At 38.5% G+C, this 21,236-nt stretch overlaps 1 protein-coding gene across 3 annotated transcripts in view; it reads right to left on the reverse strand.

Moving 5' to 3' along the window:
• Positions 1–13,625: 13,625 nt before the first annotated feature.
• The window catches only part of EDA2R (ectodysplasin A2 receptor), a 45,406-nt gene continuing 37,795 nt past the window's right edge, over positions 13,626–21,236 (reverse strand). For 2 of the 3 annotated variants that reach the window (XM_050777007.1, XM_050777006.1), the window contains exons 3-6: positions 20,672–20,850; positions 20,041–20,126; positions 18,270–18,434; positions 13,626–15,535 (exon numbers count right to left, since the gene is read on the reverse strand). In XM_050777007.1, the coding sequence (XP_050632964.1) occupies positions 15,153–15,535; positions 18,270–18,434; positions 20,041–20,126; positions 20,672–20,850 (813 nt within the window). In that variant the 3' untranslated portion in view covers positions 13,626–15,152. The remainder of the gene's footprint in view (positions 15,536–18,269; positions 18,435–20,040; positions 20,127–20,671; positions 20,851–21,236) is intronic. The other variant, XM_050777008.1, reaches the window with a different exon arrangement.

Raw genomic sequence — 21,236 nt, forward strand, 5'->3', positions numbered from 1 at the left:
CATTCACATACATTGTATGTTGTATTCATAGGTATTTTATTCTCTTTGTGGTAATTGTGAATGGGAGTTCACTCATGATTTGGCTCTCTGTTTGTCTCTTATTAGTGTATAGAAATGCTGGTGATTTTTACATGTTGATTTTGTATCCTGAGACTTTGCTGAGGATTCTTATCAGCTTAAGATTTTGGACTGAGATTATGGGGTTTGTAAAATACACATTCATGTCATCTGCAAACAGAGACAATTTGACTTCCTTTCTTCCTATTTGAATGCCTTTTATTTCTTTCTGTTGCCTGATTTCCCTGGCCAGAACTTCCAAAACTGTGTTGAATAGGAATGGTGAGAGAGGGCATCCTTCTCTTGTGGCAGTTTTCAAAGGGAATGCTTCCAGCTTTTGCCCATTCAGTATGATATTGGCTGTGGTTTTTTATAAATATTTTTATTATTTTGAAATACGTTCCATCAATACCTAGTTTATTGAGAATCTTTAGCATGAAAGGGTGTTGAATTGTATCAAAGGCCTTTTATGCCTCTATTGAGATAGTCATGTGGGTTTTGACATTGGTTCTGTAATGTGATGGATTACATTTATTGATTTGCATATGTTGGACCAGCCTTGCATCCCAGGGATGAAACTGATTTGATTGTGGTGCATAAGCTTCTTGATGTGTTGCTGGATTTGGTTGGCCAGTATTTTATTGATGATTTTTTCATTGATGTTCATCAGGGATATTGGCCTGAAATTTTCTTTGTTGTGTCTCTGCCAGGTTTTGGTACCAGTATCTTGCTGGCCTCATAAAATGAGTTAGGAAGGATTCTTTTTTTTTTTTTTTTTTTTTTTTTTTCTATGCTTTGGAATAGTTTCAGAAGGATTGTTACCAGCTCCTATTTGTACCTCTGGTAGAATCTGACTGTGAATCGTCTGGTCCTGGGCTTTATGTTGGTTGGTAGGCTATTAATTACTGCCTCAATTTCAGCACTTGTTACTGGTCTATTCAAGGATTTGACTTCTTCCTGGTTTAGACTTCAGAGAGTGTATGTTTCTATGTATTGATCCATTTCTTCTAGATTTTCTAGTTTATTTGCACAGAGGTGTTTACAGTATTCTCTGATGGTAGTTTGTATTTCTGTGGGATAAGTGGTGATATCACCTTTATCATTTTTTATTGTGTATGTTTGATTCTTCTCTCTTTTCTTCTTTATTAATCTGGCTAGAGGTCTATCTATTTTGTAATCTTTTTTTTTTTTTTTTTTCTTTTAAAAACAGCTCCTGGATTCATTGATTTTTTGAAGGGCTTTTTCATGTTTCTGTCTCCTTCAGTTCTGCTCTGATCTTAGTTATTTCTTGTCTTTTTCTAGCTTTTGAATTTGTTTGCTCTTCCTTCTATAGTTCTTTCCATTTTGATGTTAGTGTGTCAATTTTAGATCTTTTCCGCTTTCTCCTGTGCGTATATAGTGATATAAATTTCCCTCTTAACACTGCTTTAGGTGTTCCAGAGATTCTGGTATGTGTATCTTTGTTCTCATTGGTTTCAAAGAACTTTTTCATTTCTGCCTTAATTTTATTATTTACCCAGTAGTCATTCAGGAGAAGGTTCTTCAGTTTCCATGTAGTTGTACAGTTTTCAGCGAGTTTCTTAATCCTGAGTTCTAATTTGATTGCTTTGTGGTCTGAGAGACTGTTCATTATGACTTCCATTCTTTTGCATTTGCTGAGGAGTGTTTTTCTTCCAACTATGTGGTCAATTTTAAAATAAGTGCACTCTGGTGCTGAGAAGAATGTATATTCTATTGATTTGGGGTGGAGAGTTCTGGAGAACTCTATTAGGTCCACTTGATCCAGAGCTGAGTTCAAGTCCTGAATATACTTGTTAATTTTCTGTCTTATTGATTTGTCTGGTATTGACATGTGTTGTTAAAGTCTCCCACTATTACGGTGTGGGTGCCTAAGTCTCTTTCAAGGTCTCCAAGGACTTGCTTTATACATCTGGGTGCTTCTGCATTGGGTACATATATGTTTAGGATACTTAGCTCTTCTTGTTGCATTAATCCCTTTACCATTATGCAATGCCCTTTTTTGTGTGTTTTCTGACCTTTGTTGGTTTAATGTTTGTTTTATCAGAGACCAGGATTACAACCACCACTTTGTTTTGGTTTCCATTTGCTTGGTAAATATTCCTCCATTTCTTTATTTTGAGCCTACGTGTGTCTTTGCTTGTGAGATGGGTCTCCTGAATACAGCCCATCAGTGGGTCTTGACTCTTTATCCAATTTGCCAGTGTGTGTCTTTTACTTGGGGCATTTAGCCCATTTACATTTAAGGCTAATATTGTGTGAATTTCTTCCTGTACTTATGATGGTAGCTGGTTATTTTGCCTGTTAGTTTATGCAGTTTCTTCATGGTGTCGATGGTCTTTAAAATTTTGAATGCATTTGCAGTGGTTTGTACTGGTTTTTCCTTTCCATATTTAGTGCTCCCTTCAGGAGCTCTTTTAAGGCAGGCTTGTTGGTGACAGGATCTCTCAGCATTTGCTTGTCTGTAAAATAATTTATTTCTCCTTTTCTTGCGAAGCTTAGCTTGGCTGGATATTAAATTCTTGGTTGAAAATTCTTTTTTTTAAGAATGTTGAATATTGGCCCCTACTCTCTTCTGGCTTGTTAGGCTTCTGCAGAGAGATTCGCTGTTAGTCTGATGGGCTTCCCTTTGTGGATAACCCGACCTTTCTCTCTGGCTGCCCTTAACATTTTTTCCTTCATTTCAACCTTGGTGAATTTGATGATTATGTGTCTTAGGATTGCTCTTCTCAAGGAGTATCTTTGTGGTGTTCTCTGTATTTCCTGAATTTGAATGTTGGCCTGTCTTGCTCGGTTGGGGAAGTTCTCCTGGATAATATCCTGAAGAGTGTTTTCCAACTTGGTTCCATTCTCTCTGTCACTTTCAGGTACACCAGTCATAGGTTTGGTCTATTCACATAGTCCCATATTCGTTGGAGGCTTTGTTTGTTCCTTTTTATTCTTTTTTTCCTAATCTTGTCTTCATGCTTCATTTCATTAAGTTGATCTTCAATCTCTGATATCCTTTCTTCTGCTTGATAAATTTGGCTATTCATTCTTGTATATGCTTCACAAAGTTCTTGTGCTGTGTTTTTCAGCTCCATCAGGTCATTTATGTTCTCCTCTGAACTTGTTATTCTAGTTAGCAATTTGTCTAACCTTTTTTCAAGGTTCTTAGATTCCTTGAATTGGGTTAGAACATATTCCTTTAGCTAGAAGGAGTTTTTTATTACCCGTCATTTGAAGCCTACTTCTGGCAATTCGTCAAACTTGTTCTCTGTCCAGTTTTGTTCCCTTGCTTGTGAGGAGTTGTGATCCGCTGGAGGAGAAGAGGTGTTCTGCTTTGTTTGTTTGTTTGTTTGTTTTGTTTTTGAATTTTCAGCCTTTTTGTGTTGTTTATTCCTCATCTTTGAGGATTTATCTACCTTTGGTCTTTGACGTTGATGATCTACAAATATGTTTTTTATGTGGATGTCTTTTTTGTTGATATTGATGCTATTCCTTTCTGTTTGTTAGTTTTTTCTTCTAACAGTCAGGCACCTCTGGTGTAGGTCTACTGGTGTTTGCTGGAGATCCTCTCCAAATCTTGTTTTCTTGGGTGTCACCAGCAGAGACTGTAGAACAGCAAAGATTGCTGCCTGTTTTTTTCTTGGAAGATTCGTCCCAGAGGGGTACCCGCCAGATGCCAGCTGGAGCTCTCTTTTATGAGGTGTCTGTCGACCTCTGCTGGGAAGTGTCTCCCAGTCAGGAGGCATGGGGATCAGGGACCCACGTGAGGAGACAGTCTGTCCCTTAGAAGAGCTCGAGCACTGTGCTGTGAGATCCACTGCTCTCTTCAGAGTTGGAAGGTAGTAAAGTTTAAGTCTGCTGAAGTTGCACTCGCAGCCGCCCCTTCATCCAGGTGCTCTGTCCCAGGGAGATGGGGGTTTTATATTTAAGCCCCTAACTGGGGCTGTTGCCTTTCTTTCAGAGATGCCTTGCCCAGAGAGGAAGAATTTAGAGGGGCAGAATGGTTATAGCAACTTTGCTGCACTGCGATGGGCTTCACAAGTATCTTTTTTTATAATGACTTATTTTCCTCTGAGTAGATACTGAGTAGTGGAATTGCTGGATTAAATGATAGTTCTACTTTTGTTCTTTAAGGAATCTCCACACTGTTTTTCATAGTGGTTGTACTAGCTTAGATTTTCACCAGAAGTGTAGAAGTGTTCCCTATTCACTGCATCCATGCCAACATCTCATTTTTGATTTTTTGGTTGTGGACTTGCATGAGTAAGTTGGTATCACATCGTGGTTTTGATTTGCATTTTCCTGATCATTAGTCATGTTTATCATTTTTATGTTTTTTTTGGACGATTGTATATCTTCTTTTAAGAATTGTCTGTTCATGTCCTTAACACGCTTTTTGATGGGATTGTTTCTTTCTGGATGATTTGTTTGAATTCCTTGTAGATTCTGGATACGGTCCTTTGTTAGATGTATAGATTGTGAAGATTTTCTGCCACTCTGCTCACTGTTTCTTTTGCCATGCACAACTTTTTAGTTTAATTAAATTCCAACTATTTATCTTTGTTTTTTATTTTTTGTTTTGTTTTTTGTTTTTGCTTTTGGGTTTTTGGTCATAAAATCCTTGCCTAAGGCAATGTTTAAAGGGGTTTTTCCAGTGTTATCTTCTAAATGTTTTAGTTTCAAGTATTAAATTTAAGTCCTTAATTCATCTTGAGTTGATTTTTATATAACGTGAGAGGTGGTGATCCAGTTTCACTCTCTTACATGGGGGTTGCCTGTTATCCCAGCACATTTGTTGAAAAGGGTGTCCTTTCCCCAGATTGAGTTTTTGTTTGCTTTGTCAAAGTTCAGTTGGCTGTAAGTACTTGGGTTTATTTCTGATTTCTCTATTCTATTCCATTGGTCTGTGTGCCTATTTTTATACCAGTACCATGGTGTTTTGTTGACTATAGCCTTATTGTATAGTTTAAAATCAGGGAATGTGATGCCTCCAGATTTGTTCTTTTTGCTTAGTCTTGCTTTGGCTATGCCGTCTCTTTTTTGGTTCCATATGAGTTTTAGAAATTTTTTCGAATTCTGTGAAGAATGATGGTTGTATTTTGATGAGAATTGCATTGAATTTGAAGGTTGCTTTTGGCAGTATGGTCATTTTCACAATATCGTGTCTACCCATCCACGAGAATGGGATGTTTCTATTTGTTTGTGTCATCTCTAATTTATTTCAGCAGTGTTGTGTAGTTTTCCTTGTAGAGGTATTTTGTCTTCATGGTTATGTATACTCCTAAGTATTTAAAAAAATTTTGCAGCTATTGTAAAAAGGGTTGAGTTCTCGATTTGATTCTCAGCCTGTTCGCTGTTGGTGTATAGAAGAGCTACTGATTTGTGTACCTTCGTTTCATATTGGGAAATTTTGATGTATTATTTTATCTGTTCTAGGAGCATTCTGGAAGAATCTTTAGAATTTTAAAAGTAAAGAATCATATTATCAGCAAACATTAACAGTGTTACTTTCTTGTTACTGGTTTGGATGCCCTTTATTTCTTTTGGTTTTCTGATTTTCCTGGCCAGGAGTTCCAGTACTGTGTTGAAGAGGAGTGGTGAGAGTAGGCATCCTTGTTTTGTTCCGGTTCTCAGAGGGAAGGCTTTCAACTTTTCCCCATTCAGTATTATGTTGACTGTGGGTTTGTCATAGATGGCTTTTATTACCTTGAGGTATTTTCCTTGTAAGCCAATTTTGATGAGAGTTTTAATCATAAAGGAACCTGGACTTTGTCAAATCCTTTTTCTGCATCTGTTGAGATGTTCATGTGATTTTTGTTTTTAATTCTGTTTATGTGGTGTATCACATTTATTGACTTGTGTATGTTAAACCATCCCTGCATCCTTGGTATGAAACCCACTTGATCAAGGTTGATTATCTTTTTGATTTGTTGTTGGATTTAGTTAGCTAGTATTTTGTTAAGGATTTTAGCATCTATGTTTTTCAGGGATATTGGTCTACAGTTTTCTTTTTTGATTGTGTCCTTTCCTTGGTTTGGTATTAGGGAGATGCTAGTTTCATATAATGATTTCAGGAGGGTTCCCTCTTTCTCTATATTGTGGAATACTGTCAGTAAGATTGGTACCAATTATTCTTTAAATGTCTGGTAGAATTCTACTGTGAATCCGTCTGGTCCTGGACTTTTATTGTTGATAATTTTTAAATTGCCATTTCAATCTTGCATCTAGTTAGTGGTCTGTTAAGGGTATCCAAGTCTTCCTGATTTAAGCTAGGAGAGTTTTATCTTTCCAGGAATTTATCTATCCCTTCTAGGTTTTCTATTTACATGTGCATAAAGGTGTTCATAGTAGCCTTGAATGATATTTTGTATTTCTGAGATGTCAGTTGTATTATCTCCCATTTTATTTCTTATTGAGCTTATTTGGATTTTCTTTCATTTCTTGGATAATCTTGCTAATGATCTATCAATTTTATCTTTTCCAAATACCAGCTTTTTATTTCATTTTTCTTGTGTATTTTTTGTTTGTTTATTTGTTTTAATTTTATTTAGTTCTGATCTTATCTTGGATACGTTTTTTCTTCTGCTGGGTTTGGATTTGGTTTGTTCTTGTTTCTGTACTTTCTTGAGGTCTGACCTTAGATTTTCTGTTTGTGCTGTCTCAGACTTTTTGATGTAAGCCTGTAGGGCTATAAACTTTCCTCTTAGCACCACCTTTGCCATACCCCAGAGGTTTTGATAGGTTGTGTCACTATTGTAGTTAATTTAGAATAATTTTCTAGTTTCCATCTTAATTTTATTCTTGACCCAGTGCTCACTCAGGAACAGGTTATTTAATTTTCATGTATTTGCATGTTTTTGAAGGTTCCTTTTGGAGTTGATTTCCAGGTTTATTTTACTGTGGTCTTAGAAAGTGCTTGATATAATTTCAATTTTCTTTAATTTATTGAGGCTCATTTTATGGCCTATCACATGGTCTATTTTGGAGAAAGTTCCTTGCATTGTTTAATAGAATATGTGTTCTGTGGTTGTTGGATGAAATGTTCTGTATATATTGGTTAATTCCATTTGTTGCATGATGTAGTTTAAATTCATTGTTTCTTTGTTGACTTACTGTCTTGATGACCTGTCTAGTGCTGTCAGTGGAGTATTAAAGTCTCCCACTATTATTGTGTTGTTGTCTGTCTCATTTCTTATGTCTATTAGTAATTGTTTTATAAATTTGGGATCGCTAGTGTTATTTGCATATATGTTTAGAATTGTGGTATTTTCCTGTTTGTGGAGGACTTTTATCATTTTATAATGTTCCTCTTTGTCGTTTTAAACTGCTTTTGCTTTAAAGTTTTTTTCGTATGATATAAGAATAGTTACTCTTGCTTGCTTTTGCAGTAGATAGTTGGTTAGTGAATTCTTACCCATTCTGCAATTCTGTATCTTTTAAGTGGAGCATTTAGGCTATTTACATTCAATGTTAGTATTGAGATACGAGGTATCATTCTATTCATCAGGCTATTTGTTGCCTCTATATGTTGGTTTTTTGTTTGTTTGCTTTGGTTTTTTAAATTGTATTTTTGTTTTATATGTCCTGTTAAATTTATGCTTTAAAAAAGTTATGTTTTGATGTGTTTCCAGGATTTGCTTCAATATTTACAGCTGTTTTTAGCAGTTCTTGTAGTGCTGGCTTGGTAGTGGCAAATTCTCTCAGCATTTATTTGTTTGAAACAGTCTGTATCTGTCCTTCATTTATGAATTTTATTTTCACAGGATACAAAATTATTGGCTGATAATTGGTTTGCTTTAAGAGGGCCATAATCCTTTCTAGTCAGTAGGGTTTCTGCTGAGAAATATACTGTTAATCTGGTAGCTTTTCCTTTGTAGGTTACCTGGTGCTTTTGTCTCACACTTCTTAAGATTCTTACCTTCTTCTTAACTTTAGATAACCTGATGACAATGTGCCTAGTTGATGATCTATTGGTGATGAATTTTCCAGGTGTTCTTTGTGCTTCTTGTATTGGATGTCTAGGTCTCTAGCAAGGCTGAGGAAGTTTTCCTCAATTACTCCCCCAAATAAGCTTTTCAAACTTTTAGATTTTTTTTCTTCCTCAGAAATGCCAATTGTTCTTAGGTTTAGTCATTTCACATAATCCCAGACTTCTTAGAGGCTTTGCTCATATTTTCTTATATATATTTTTTGTCTTTGTTGGATTGGGTTAATTCAAAGACCTTGTCTTGGAGCTATGAATTTCTTTCTTCTACCTGTTTGATTCTATTGCTCAGACTTTCCAGAGCATTTTGCATTTTTATAAGTTCAATAACTGATTTTATATAACTGATTTTATAATAACTGATGGTATTTTGACACTAGTATGTGGTTCTTGGAAACTCTTAGGGTGTCTGATGTAGTTTTCCAAGCTGAACTCTATGAGAGACTCAATGGAATAAACATCCTCTTTTTTGAGGCCTGTCTTAAGGAGGCAGCTATGGTATAGTGGACAGTGCTGGGCCTCAGAGTCAGACAGTCTTGGGCTGAAATTCAGCATATCACTTGCAGCTGTATATTCACAGAAAAATCATTAAACCTTTGTGAACTTCAGTTTCTTCTTTTGTTAAATAAAGATTGTAAAGGATGCCTACCACCTAGGAATATCATGAGTATTAAATAAGACAAAGTATGGAAGTACAAAAGCACATGAGCAATAATCACTAAATATTGGTTTTTCATCCACCTTCTCTTTCACTGCACTACTCCTTAGAAAGGCGCTCTTAAGGAAGGTAATTCGCTCCCACTGGAAACCACAAGGAAGAAAGGCTTTGTAGAAGATAGCCAGATGACCACACAGCTGCCCTCAGTGGGGATCCATTTTGTCCATACAGGCAGCATGTGAACTCCTAACACTCATGTGTACACAATTTCTGAGGACTTAAAAGACTAACTGCTGGGTATACAGAAACTTGCCAATCACACTGAGAACATAAAATGCAGCAGTATCATACCAGTCCAGAAATATGCAAGTGTTTTTAGTCCCCAGTGAAAAGGTTATTAACAATCACCTAAGAATCTTGTTTGACAGTTTGATAACTTGTCTGCTGCTTTGATCTATCTATTCACAGAGATCTGATTCCCCATGTCCTTCTGGGGTATAGAGTGGGGACTCACTGCTTTTTGACAGGCACAGACACACACTGAAATGAACTCCAAAACAGACAAGGGTTGCCTAAATGCTAACCCTTTCTATGCCTTTATTGTCATTTATAAATCAGAAGATTCAATTTCTCCTACTGTACCACTATTAATAATTTTATCAAATGAGAATGCAAGGCCCAGTTAGGATTTTAAAAATGCCTTTTCTCAGAGGCATGATAAATACACAAGCCCTGGCCTCTTACCGCCTGGTAATTCCAGTCACTTCTCCCCCATTCTGTAGTGGTTTCCTCAACAAACCCTTCTACAGCCTGTGATAGTATTTCCCAATATATCTTTTCCTATACACACCCCTGAGCCTTAGTGGTTTCCTCTGTCCTTTCTCCTTTGGTTTGAGTGATACCTTCTAAGTCTTCCTCCTCTAAGTTCTGCCTAGATGCTTTCTCTCCCTCTTTTCTCTAGGCTATGTAGGGTGTAGAGAGACTAAAAAGAAGAGAACTGAATAGGACTCAAGTTGTGTCTCTTTCTTTTGCACTGAATTGAGCAATTAAGTGGTGTGTGTGTGTGTGTGTGTGTGTGTGTATGAGAGAGATAGAGAGAGAGAGAGAGAGAGAGAGAGAGAGAAAGAGATTGATTATGGAATCAACCCTGGTTATGAATGTTTTTTAGAAAGTAAATTAGTAAAGCAACAGTAGTCTACTCAGAGATCAGTAATCATAGAATATTTTTTAAAACAGCTTTATTGAGGAATATTCTACATATTATAAAATTCATTCATAATTTCATGTATACAAGTCAATGATTTTTATTAACTTTATTGTGTGGGGCAGATATCACCATAACTAAATTTTAGAACATTTTTATCCTTTAAGTAAGATCCATCATGCCTACTAACATTTAATTTTTTCTCTCATGGCCATTCCAAGGCAACCATTAATCTACATTCTGTCTTGATTAGCATGCTTTTTATGGACATTTGATATAGATGGAATCGTACAATATATGGTCTCTTGTATCTGACTTATTTTACTTGACATGATTTGAGGTTCATCTACAATGTATCATGTGTCAAAAGTTCAATATTTTTTACTGCTGAATAGTATTCTATTATACGTATATACCACAACTTTTTATCTATTCATCAGTTGATGGACACTTGGGTTGTTTCCACTTTTTGGATATTATAAATAATGTTTTTATATTTGTATACAAGTATTGTGTGTACATATGTTTTTGATTATATTGAGTATATATCTAGGAGTGATATTACTGGACCATACTCTAGCTTTAGCTTTTAGAGAAACTGCCAGACTGTTTTCAAAAGTGGCTATGTCATTTTATAATTCTACCAGCAATATATGAAGTTTCACATTTCTCCATATGCTTGCCAGCATGTGTTGTTGTCAAGATTATAGAATATTAAAGATGGAAGGAAACTTGATTTTCCTACCTCTTAAATTATAGTAAAGTATAGCATTCAAAATTAAATAGTGTCTCTTTAGGTGGTCTCTTTCACTTGGTAAGATTATCAACACAAATACAGGCCCTGAAAGGGTAAGGCAGTACTCTTAACAAGTCTAGCTAGAATATGCTTGTATTTTAAGAAATTATGAACAAAATGAACACACACACACACACATACAATCAAATTCCTAAAGATTTTGCAGACCTCAGAAGACGTACACAGTTCCCTTAGGACCATGGAACCCTGTTTGATAAGTATTAGTTTAGAACACAACAGTTTCTAGGAGATTCTTATCTCAGAGAAGAATATAAATGGCATAAACAATTTCAGAAAAAGAAAGAGAGCTTGTACTATAACCCAGATCTCCTGTGTGACAAGTCAGTGAATCCCATCACTACTGATGTCACGTCCAATGATCAGAAACACATTTTTTGCTGTGCTCACTGAGAAAAGACACACAAGCAAAATGATTCACCAGGTTCTCTGAAAGTAGAGGAATAAACAAGGTGTTTGGATATATTTATGTTTATTGGCCAATATGAAATGTTTGCAGAGTGTCATAAACAAACACAGCCCTGTCACTATCTACACATGCATATAGCTCAAGATTTAACAAAATCTCTATAAACCATTTATGAGAAAAAAATAATTAAAATGTACCAATATTCAATGTAAAACACCGAAGACCTAGCTAGTAAGGTGAGGTTGGTAGGGAGGAGGGAGACAGAAGGGATTATGATCTCAATGTGACAGGGCTGTATGTTGTGGAGGGGTATGCTGTAGTGCTGAATCCTTTCCTAGCCTGGATCTGAGAATCTTGGAGGAAAAAATTGTTTTCCCAGACTCACTCCTGTCAAAATTCAAGTCAAAGTATATGGAGAGAAAAACAGTAATCCAAAAAAAAAAAAAACAAAACAAAAAACAAACAAACAAACAAACAAAAAACAATTCATTCTCAGCAAATACCTCCCCTTCCTTACAAACAAAAACTACATTTTTTTTTTTTTTTTGGCTAGTTCATTTAGAGACAACTTAACTACTATTTAGGCTCAAGGGTATGTTGAATATGTTTTTATCAAATGTACTTTGTGCTTCCACTAATAACCCCTTTGTAGAAAGATACATAAAAGCACAGTGCTCAAAGAAATAAGTCTCAGCATTGAAAAGGAAATCTGTAAAAAAAAACTCTCCTGAAGCAAATACTCAACTATGACATTTGCCCTGGCCAAACAGAAATTATAAAGAAAAACATCCTTCAATTCACCTTTACCCAAAATACCCTAAAATACAAAGCCAATTGCCGCCTCCAATTGCTGAACCTCAAAAAGTTGGCATTAAGGTGATGCTGGGTATGACTTGGGCTGTTCACATAACATTCATGCCATGAGCAAGCACACTGAAGAAGGTTTACTCTGTCACTTTATCACATTTTTGTTGTTATTATTATTATTATTATTATTACTGTGTTACAATCATTATCTTTCCTCTAGAGTGGCAGTGTTAAATGTGAGCTTGAACCACTGCCAGCCACATGGCAACCTTTGAATACCTGTAGTCCGCTCGAATCCAATAATCCTCTGTCTGGATACTACTTCTACGTACCCTAGAACTCAAAGTATAATAATAATAATAAAAATAAAAAAAAAAAAAAATAAAAAATAAAAAAAAAAAAATAAACACGATCAGTGTAAGCCAGTGAGATAAGAATAACCTGTTGCTGTTGCAGAAAAAAAAAAAAAAAAACCCCAAAACAGCAAACCTAAAGGCCAAGGCCTAAAACCTTGGTTACCACATATTTGCTAATACCTGTGTGGGGCCAGACTGCTTGCTTGGTACCGGCTTGTATTTCAATTGCATGTAATCCTCAGTCCAGTACAATGGGACCTTTTTGCTTTTTCTCAAGTGCTTTTAGTAATCTGATCAACTGGTTGCCCCAGGGGCCCTTAATCAGTGTTTGCAGATGGACTAACCCAAAAGATGTATTTAATAAAATTCTAAAAGCAAAACTCTTGCTGTAGAGAACACTCTTTTGCCAGAGCGAGAACCTGGTGATGAAGTGCACATTCTGTCTAATGTACTTAATAAACCACCTAATACTTGTGGGACAGGAACTAGCTGTACAAGTTTCAGACAGATTCTCAGGTAATAAAGAATACAACCTCCAAGGAGCTTGTTTTTCTCTGAGCATGAGATGTATAGGTGGGAGCTAAAGGCAAAAAGACGATTGAGAAAGAATCAAAGGGGAACAGTGGTGAGAGAGCTGGGATTGAATTGACATTTCAATAGAAAGATGCATACTCAGATGTCCTTAAATGGATTGGGGGCTGTCTTTGAGGGACTGCTTGGGTGTAGTTTGGGGAACCCAGGCCCCAGAAGGAAGATTATTTTGACTCAGAAATGTTCTGTAAGGTTCCAAAATGGCAAACTTCAACCCTTCTCCCTGCTGAGGGTGGTAAGCACCTCAAATACAGGGTGAGGCCCCGGGGATCTAAAGGGAAAATGTTTGCCCTGCCTCATGCTGCAACGCAGCAGTCTGAGACATGAGCTTGGGAATTATGGCACCAGCCTCCCCCAAGATAGATATTAATACGTGTGTGTGTGTATGTATATTTGTGTGTGTGTGTGTGTGTGTGTGTGTGTGTGTGTATGTTGAGGAGGGAGGCTGTGTGGAGGAGCTAAAAGGGGAGAAGGGCTTGATTTTGTCCCTAAAGTGCTAGGTAGATGTGCTGACACAATTTTGAGAGGCTTACCTGACCAAAAAATGCGGGCATGGAAACTCTACCTCATTCACTGTCCTCTCTCCTCTTCTCTATAATCAAGTTGAGCTAGGAACATGTCTGGTAGTCCCATGAATGTGGAATCTGGCTCCCCAGACTACAACAGGGAAGCAAGAAATGCTCCAGATCAGTCCTGGTGAATGGGACAGGATATGCCACATCTGTAGAGTATTCTGGTGGTATAGGACAGGATATGCCACATCTGTAGAGTATTAGCTCTTGCGGACACCCCATTTCAGGCCCCTGCTGCTGTTGTGGTATAGCAACAAGGAAGCAGAGTCCAGAGAGAACAACTGGCTGCCAGGAGCCAAAGAGACTTAGGAAGGGAGCAGATCAAGTTAGAAACATGTGATTAATGTCACGAGTACCCTTCTCTCTCTACCCCTCCAAATATCACAGGTTAAGCCAATGGTTGAGGATGTAATAGCAGAAACACATTACTTAGATAGGGATATGACAATTCTACCCTATTCTACATTGGTGAAACCATTTATCCTGAAGATGGGTTTAGTTCTAAGCTCCACATACTTTAGAAGAACCTAAAGTGGTATTCTCCAGAGAGGCAATGTTGTCTTCAAGCCTCTGCAGGGCTATCTTAAAGCACAGGAAACTGATGAGGTCTGTCTGGCACAAGGAACAGAGCCAGGATGGATAGGCGGGTACTATAGGGAAAGCTCTTTCTTACATTGAGCTCAAATCCACCAGTCACAATTGTATATGTTGTAATATACATTGAGTAGTAGTCAGCCCTCTGCCACCTCAAGTATGTGAGCAAGGACTACACAAACTCTTAGTGGGGATATTATAAAATGAACCCAAGCCTTGGAAAAAGAACTGGACTAGATAACCTTGAAGGTACCTAAGTTGACTGATTTGATATCAGTTATAACTTTCAAATTTGATATCACTTGTGACTTTCAAATGTACATTTGTTCACATTTTCTTAGGTTGGATGCAGGGAGCAGGGAAGACATTGGGAGAGCTGAAAATGTATTAACTGAAGAAATACAGAATTGAACAGTGCAAGATATTTGGTTAGTTGAAAACTGGGAATCTACCTACTCTTCTACCTCATGCTACATAAGCCTTTGAGAAACCAACATTGGCTATCAAATGGTTGCAATGGTGGAGTTGGACCAACTCTAAAATGTAGTTCTTGCCCAGTTCTAGCCCACTAATTTGCTCTGTGACTTTGAGAAACTAACTTTCCCTCTCTGTGTCTCAGTTCCTGCCTCTGTAAAACGTAAAATGAAGGGATATACGCACAAGGTTTGTATAGTTATTAGGGAATGGAGGTTGATTTGAAATGTAGGGTTTCCAGATGACAAGGCTTGTATATTTTTTTTTTCTACTGTGCCATATTGCTTGTACACATAAAGGGAGATACCTGAATATGACCCTTAGATAGTGGCACCCTGAGACAGCTTGAAAAAGGCCAGAATGGAGAGACTGGTGTCATGACAACCTTGCCAGTTCCCTGACAGCTGCAGACCCAGAAGTGTGATATCTATCTGGCTTAAAAGTATAGCATCACCACTGTTGCCCCTCCACCCACAAGTGTTCCTAGCTTGCTGCTGTTCCTCCACTCCTAGTAAACAATAATATTCCAGAGGGGAATTCCTTGAGGCTAGTCCTTAATTTCTGTTTTGTTTTCTGTTGTTGTTTTTATTTTTTCTGATCCACCTTTCCAGCTCACCTCATTAGAGTTAAGGGCTGGGAACTTCAAAGGTCACATTGAGCTCCAGTCTGTCTCCAGTGCTTTCGGTTGTGTTTCCCCTCAAGGTCTCAGCTCCAGTATAGGAGGCAGAGCTGGAAAACTTTTGCAGGTCCAGCTCTGTGCATTCGATGGGGTTGTGGACCCAGTGGGAGTGGCTCTCTGAGGCGCAGGAGGCCGTGGTAAAGGAATCCTGTGTGGGGAAGCCACTAGTCGAGCTGCAGTCGTCCTCGAGGATAGGGTTAAGTGGCTGGGTCTGAAAGATGCTCTCACTCATTTGGGGCTCAGGACTGGTCTCCTTGCTGGGTGCCATGGGGAAGAGAGATTCCTCCTCTGCTGTTTTATCAGCCTGAAACTTCAGCGAACCTCCTGCACCTCGAAGCAGAAAGCCACTGGGTTACCCAAAAGCAGGGGCTCTTCTCAACTGGGCACTCGGTACTGAGCACAAGATAGGGAAAAGTCTGGGAGCTGATTCTTCCCTTCCTCTCCCTGGGCACTAGAGCACGTAGCACCAGGCTGAGGTGACACAGTTCAGAAACATACTTACATTCGGGTATCAGATTGAGGCTACCTGGTACTGGATCAGGGAAAATAATCAATTTCTCTAGAGAAAAGGACACCTTTGTGGGAAACAGGAATTTGATACCGTCTCCCTTGCCATTTAGTCTGGTCTTATGTCTATGTACATTAAGTTATATGGCAAACTAGACTCTGCAGATGGAATTAAGGTTATGGATCTCAAAATAGGGAGAGAATCCTGGATTACCTTATGGATCCAATGTAATCCTGTGTCCCTAAAAGCAGAAGAGGAAGGCAGAGGAGATAGAGAGTATCAGAGAGATGTGGCATGAGAAGAACTCACCATTGCTAGTTTTGAAAATAGAAGGGGGCCATGAGTCAAAGAATGTAAGTGGCCCTAGAGGCTTACAGCTGGCAAGGAAATGGGACCTAAGTCCTTTAACTGCATAGACCTGAATTCTGCCACCTTTGTGCATGATCAAGCAAACAGATTCTCTCCCAGAGACTCCAGAAAGAAACACAGCCCTGCTAATATCTTAATTTTGGCATTGTTTGAGACTTTAAGCAGAGACCAAATTGAGCCTACTGAACTTCTGAGCTATGGAAACTGTGAGATAATAAGCTACTAAATGTGTGGTAATTTGTTATGGCCATGATAGAAAAGTAATACCCCCTTTATGCATGGGTCCAATTCAACATCAGGTCACAAACTGAGAACCTATGGGATGTGTTTGGCCTCTTTGCTTTGGTTGTGATTTTGTTCTTTATTCAAATTCATTGACTATGTTTTACACAATTTCAGTAAAAAAAATCCAGATTTCTAAATTCTCTTGAAAATGTAGAAGATCTTGCAACATTAAATTTTTCCACGTGGTTACAAAGAGCTGGAGCCAAGTAGTGGGATTCCCCTTTTGATAAGGAATGTGCTCTCTAGTTTGCCACAGTTGCTACTTTTCTCTCTTGCAATCTTACATTGGATCTAATTCACACATACATCTCATCCCTGTATGTGTGTAAGTCAGTGACTCCTGAAAAACAGTTTTCCAAAGTGAGGAAATGTTTAGCCTTCCTACCCCTTATAAAAACAGTGAGGAAACTGCCTGCCTTCATATTCCAAGCAGGTTACCACATTATTATCTTCAGGATAGAAGGAGAGCAGAAAAGGGTTACCCATCTCTCCTCTCCGGAAGCAGCTCTCTGATATTCTCTCCTTTTCATCTTCTTGACCCTGGAGTCCAAATGCTTCATTGTTCATGTTTCATGTCCACACATCCAGGGCCTAAGCAACAACTCTTATCTGGGACACTGGCCTCCAAAGTCAGAAACAGGAATGTCTACCCTGAGTCACAGTATCCCAGGAGCTAGCAAGAAGTAGACTTTGAGAAAAATCATAAAGGGACAACAGTGTTCCCCGTGTATCCTGCAGCCCATGAAATGCTATATTCATCTCCAATTAAGCCAGGGCACAACCAAATATACCTCTTGGGCTTTTCAAGATCAACTGCTAGGCCCCAGAGCCAAACTGACTAAGGCAAATTTACGTTAGCAGGATCTTCCCACACAAATACTGCTGCTTTGGACACAAAGATGAAAAGGAGTCCTTAGCACTCTTTTATCTAGTGAACTTTATCCTCCCTCTTATAAATCAACTTCATTCTCTGATCTGAGTTCCTGTTTCAGTGTCCCTGCCTAACTCTCAGTTCCCTTAATGGCACTGAAGCTGCACTGAACCTTGGTACTCTTGGCTGGAGTTCTAACTCTTTGCCTGGTCCTGACCAGCCACCTTCCCACCTCCTCCATCTTTTCCCTCAGTGAGCTGGATTTTCTGTCCCCCATTCTTGTCTAGTAGCTAAAGTTGTGCTTAATAGAAATAACAATGTTATTGTGACTTTAAATATGATTTTCCATCTGGAATTTTGCATGGCCATCTGATAAGGACTGGACTAGACCTCTTGGACATCAGTATTATCTGAGGGAAAAAGTCTAGGTTTGCCGACTCCTCTGGACATAGGGCTTTCAGTTATCCCCATTTGTGAAGTTATTATACTAATAGCAGTTGCCTTAGGCCTCAATCACTTTTATTACAGTCGTATCTCAGATATAGCCGAGCCTTCCTCATTCATGACATGCTTTATAATTTATACCTACTAGTATAGATATAAAGAATTGGAAAAAATCTCAGAAATTAACAAATCCAATCCTGTCTCTTATCTTAAAGATTAAGAAGAAAGAGGTCTGAAGAGGCTAGATGACTTGTCTAAGGTTTCATGGTGATTTAGAGGTAGATGTAGAACCTAGGTCTCCAGATTCCTTTCCTGAGGGGTTTCCCACCATACCATGTTCCTTTAAAAACCCCTGAAACATAATGAACCAGGTCTTCTAAACTCTCAGGGTTGGCTTCAGTAATCTCTGAAGTCCCATGCTTTCTATTGCAGCCCCAGATAGTTCCCCAGGCCAACAGAAGACTATTCATGGGGTTTTCAAGCATAGTAGAAAAGGCCCATTATCTCTCAACCCCAGAACATTCCTCTATTCTGCCAATAAGAGCCTTGTTCCTGATTCATGTGAAACATGAAACAGCCACCCTTACCACGCTGGCAATGTCTGTTGAAGAACTGCTTGCAGTAGAGGAAGAAGAGCCCCAGGAAGGCCAGGGTAAACACCACTAGCAGGCTGCTCACCAGTGCAACAAGTGCGGCCTCCTGAGGGGGCACTGTGGGTGCATCTGCCTCCACTAAGCTCAACTGGAAGGCACCTGTGAGACAGAAAAATGGGGGAAGTCAGTTAGTGTGGGCAGTAAACAATCACACTGACCCTGGGCCTGGACTTCCTCAGGCTGTCACCCTTCTCCCTAGGGACTTCCCCAATTAGGGTGGCTATGCTCATTTTGCTTCTTTCTAGAGCAGACAAAATCATGAAGAACAAGGCAAAAGAATTTGTATATACTGCTGGTATGTACAAATTAGTACAATTAATCGAAGATGCACATATCCTATGATATTTCTATGCCACATCTAATTATACAATCCAGATCAATGGAAAGAAGCTAAAACATTCATCAGTAGAGCACAAGATAAACAAATCATGATATAATCCTAAAATCTTACAACACTTAGAGACCTTTATGGATCAGTATGAATAATATAGAGGGGAAAAAGAAAGTTGAGAAACAGAACATAGAGCTTGATATCGCTTCTATAAAACATTATAAAATACATAATAATAGCATATATCGGTTATGAATATGCACCTATATCACAAAAGAACCCAAGTATTAAAACATTAGTGGAGAGTATGGCAGAGGCATGGTGCTCACCAATTATCCACATACTCCCATGTGTTCCCCTTATGCCCTTGCAGTAAGGCCATAAGAGTACTTCTGGCCAATGAACTGTGAGTTGAAATGACATGTGTCACTTCCAGACTGAGGCAGTTAAGAACCAATATGTCTCCTCCATCTCTTCCCCTGTATCATCGACCTGGAAGACATATGGTCTAGAGTGCATGGTCAAATGATGTAGGAAGGCCTTTGCACAGTAAAAAGAATAAACTTTTATTGTATAAATTCACTGAAATTTTGCAGTTTGTTTGTTACTGTAGCATAGCCTACCAACAGAATACATACAATTTCAGGATAGTGGTTGTATCTGAGGAGGTAGGGAGGTAACAGGACTCTGCGAGAATCTAAAAGAGAATTCCATTACCTCTGTGGAATCTTCATTCTTTTAAAAAATCTGAAGCAAATATGCAAAATGCTATGATTTATTAACTTTGGATAGATGCTGGGTAATTGCATTTTAATTTTACATTTTTCTGCACTTAAAAAATATTTCTACATGTTTGAAATTTTTCATGATTTAAAAAATATATCACTAATTTTAAAATAGTAAGTAAGCAAATAGATGGTAGACAAAAAAGACAGACGACCTAATAAATGGATAGTGATATAGGCATAGATTGGACCCTGGTTCTTCATTCAGCCTCTTACAATTCCTCAGCTCTAAGGGCTCCTATATACTTTATATAATAGTAATACCTCATAAGTGTACAAATATTATAATTTGTAAAGTGCTTCCTAATATCCATTTTATCATTAGACCTAGACACCCACCACAGAAAGTATGAAGAAAAATGATTATCATGACTCACCCTTTTTTCAGAGGTGGGAAATGAGGTTCAATGAGATTGAATGATTTGCACAGAGTTGCAAAAATCGTATGTTGTAAAACGAGAATTCTAATCTGATTGCCTTGCTACTCTACATGAAAAGGTATGAGGGGATAGGGGAAGTATTTACTACCCTATCTTGATGCCACCCCATGGAATGTGGAGAAAAGGGAAGAAGAGAACTGGGTACACACATTGAACTTCAGAGGTGGGAGTCTGCTTCGTGCACGGGATGCACTCTTGCTCCTGCAGGCCTCCAATGCGTGTCTTTCGGTAGAACCTGTGTTCAGAGCAATTAGGAATGGCAGGGTGATCAAACAAGCAATGCACGTGGACCAGTTCGTCCTGGGAAAGCAGCTCCTAAGAATCTTGCCAACCTGAAAGTAAGTGCCCACCCCTCATTCTGAGTTATCTGCCTCTGTGTCTTATTCTGACTCAGAGACCCAGACAGACACTCTACTTCTTCCCCCATTCATCACACCTTGTAGCCAAACGGAGACCTAATTCCACAAGAGAGGGGTGCACTGCTTTGCTACCAAGTACATCATAGCTTCTTTTAAGTCTACAGTGAGATTTACCTTGAACTTTGGTCTTCGGCTGAGAATGATGATGAAAAAGCTGTCAAGTACTCATCTGTGACTGACAATGTGCTAAGCACTTTATAGAGGGATCTTGGGAAGACACCACTTCTCTCTTCTTGGAGCTTAAACTGAATATTATGTTGATAGGTAGAATACTTCAACTAGGTTCTGAGAGTTCAGGATGGGAGAGACCTCCAACAGCTAGAAAAGCCCAGACAAGCTTGGTCTCATAAAGCAGGCTCACCTGGGCAGACAGTCCCCACAGACAGCATTAGAGGTAGCTGTGCAGTTGACCTTCTGAACACGATTGATGACAGCACAGGTGATGCAACTCTGACATCTGTGGTGGCCCCAACTGCTTTTGTACCTGCGAGGAGGGCAGGCTGTGCAGTAGGCATCTCCACCCTCTCCATAACCACAATCCTGTAGAGAGATGGGAGGTGTTAATATTGCTTTATAGGAGCTTGGAGATGGGATCACCTGTAGGACAAGTGAACATGCACAGAGTAGTATTGTTCAACTTGCAACCCCATTACTAAGTCATAAAACCCATTCACTAGCTTCCAGCCAGCATGGAAAGATAAAATAAAACAAAATAGAATAATATCAACTATAAGAGTATACAGAATGAAGTAAAGCTAAGTATTTGTATCAGTCAGCATAGGCTATGCTGTAGTATGGCAAAAATCAAACCCTAAATCTCAGTGTCTTAAAAGAATAAAAGTTTATTTCTCACTCATCATATTTGCCTACCAGGGGGTTCCTGAGGACTCTGCTGTACATCATCCTCAATGGGGTACCCAGGGTTA

The sequence above is a fragment of the Macaca thibetana genome, chromosome X (genome assembly GCF_024542745.1).
Source record: "Macaca thibetana thibetana isolate TM-01 chromosome X, ASM2454274v1, whole genome shotgun sequence".
NCBI lineage: Eukaryota > Metazoa > Chordata > Mammalia > Primates > Cercopithecidae > Macaca > Macaca thibetana.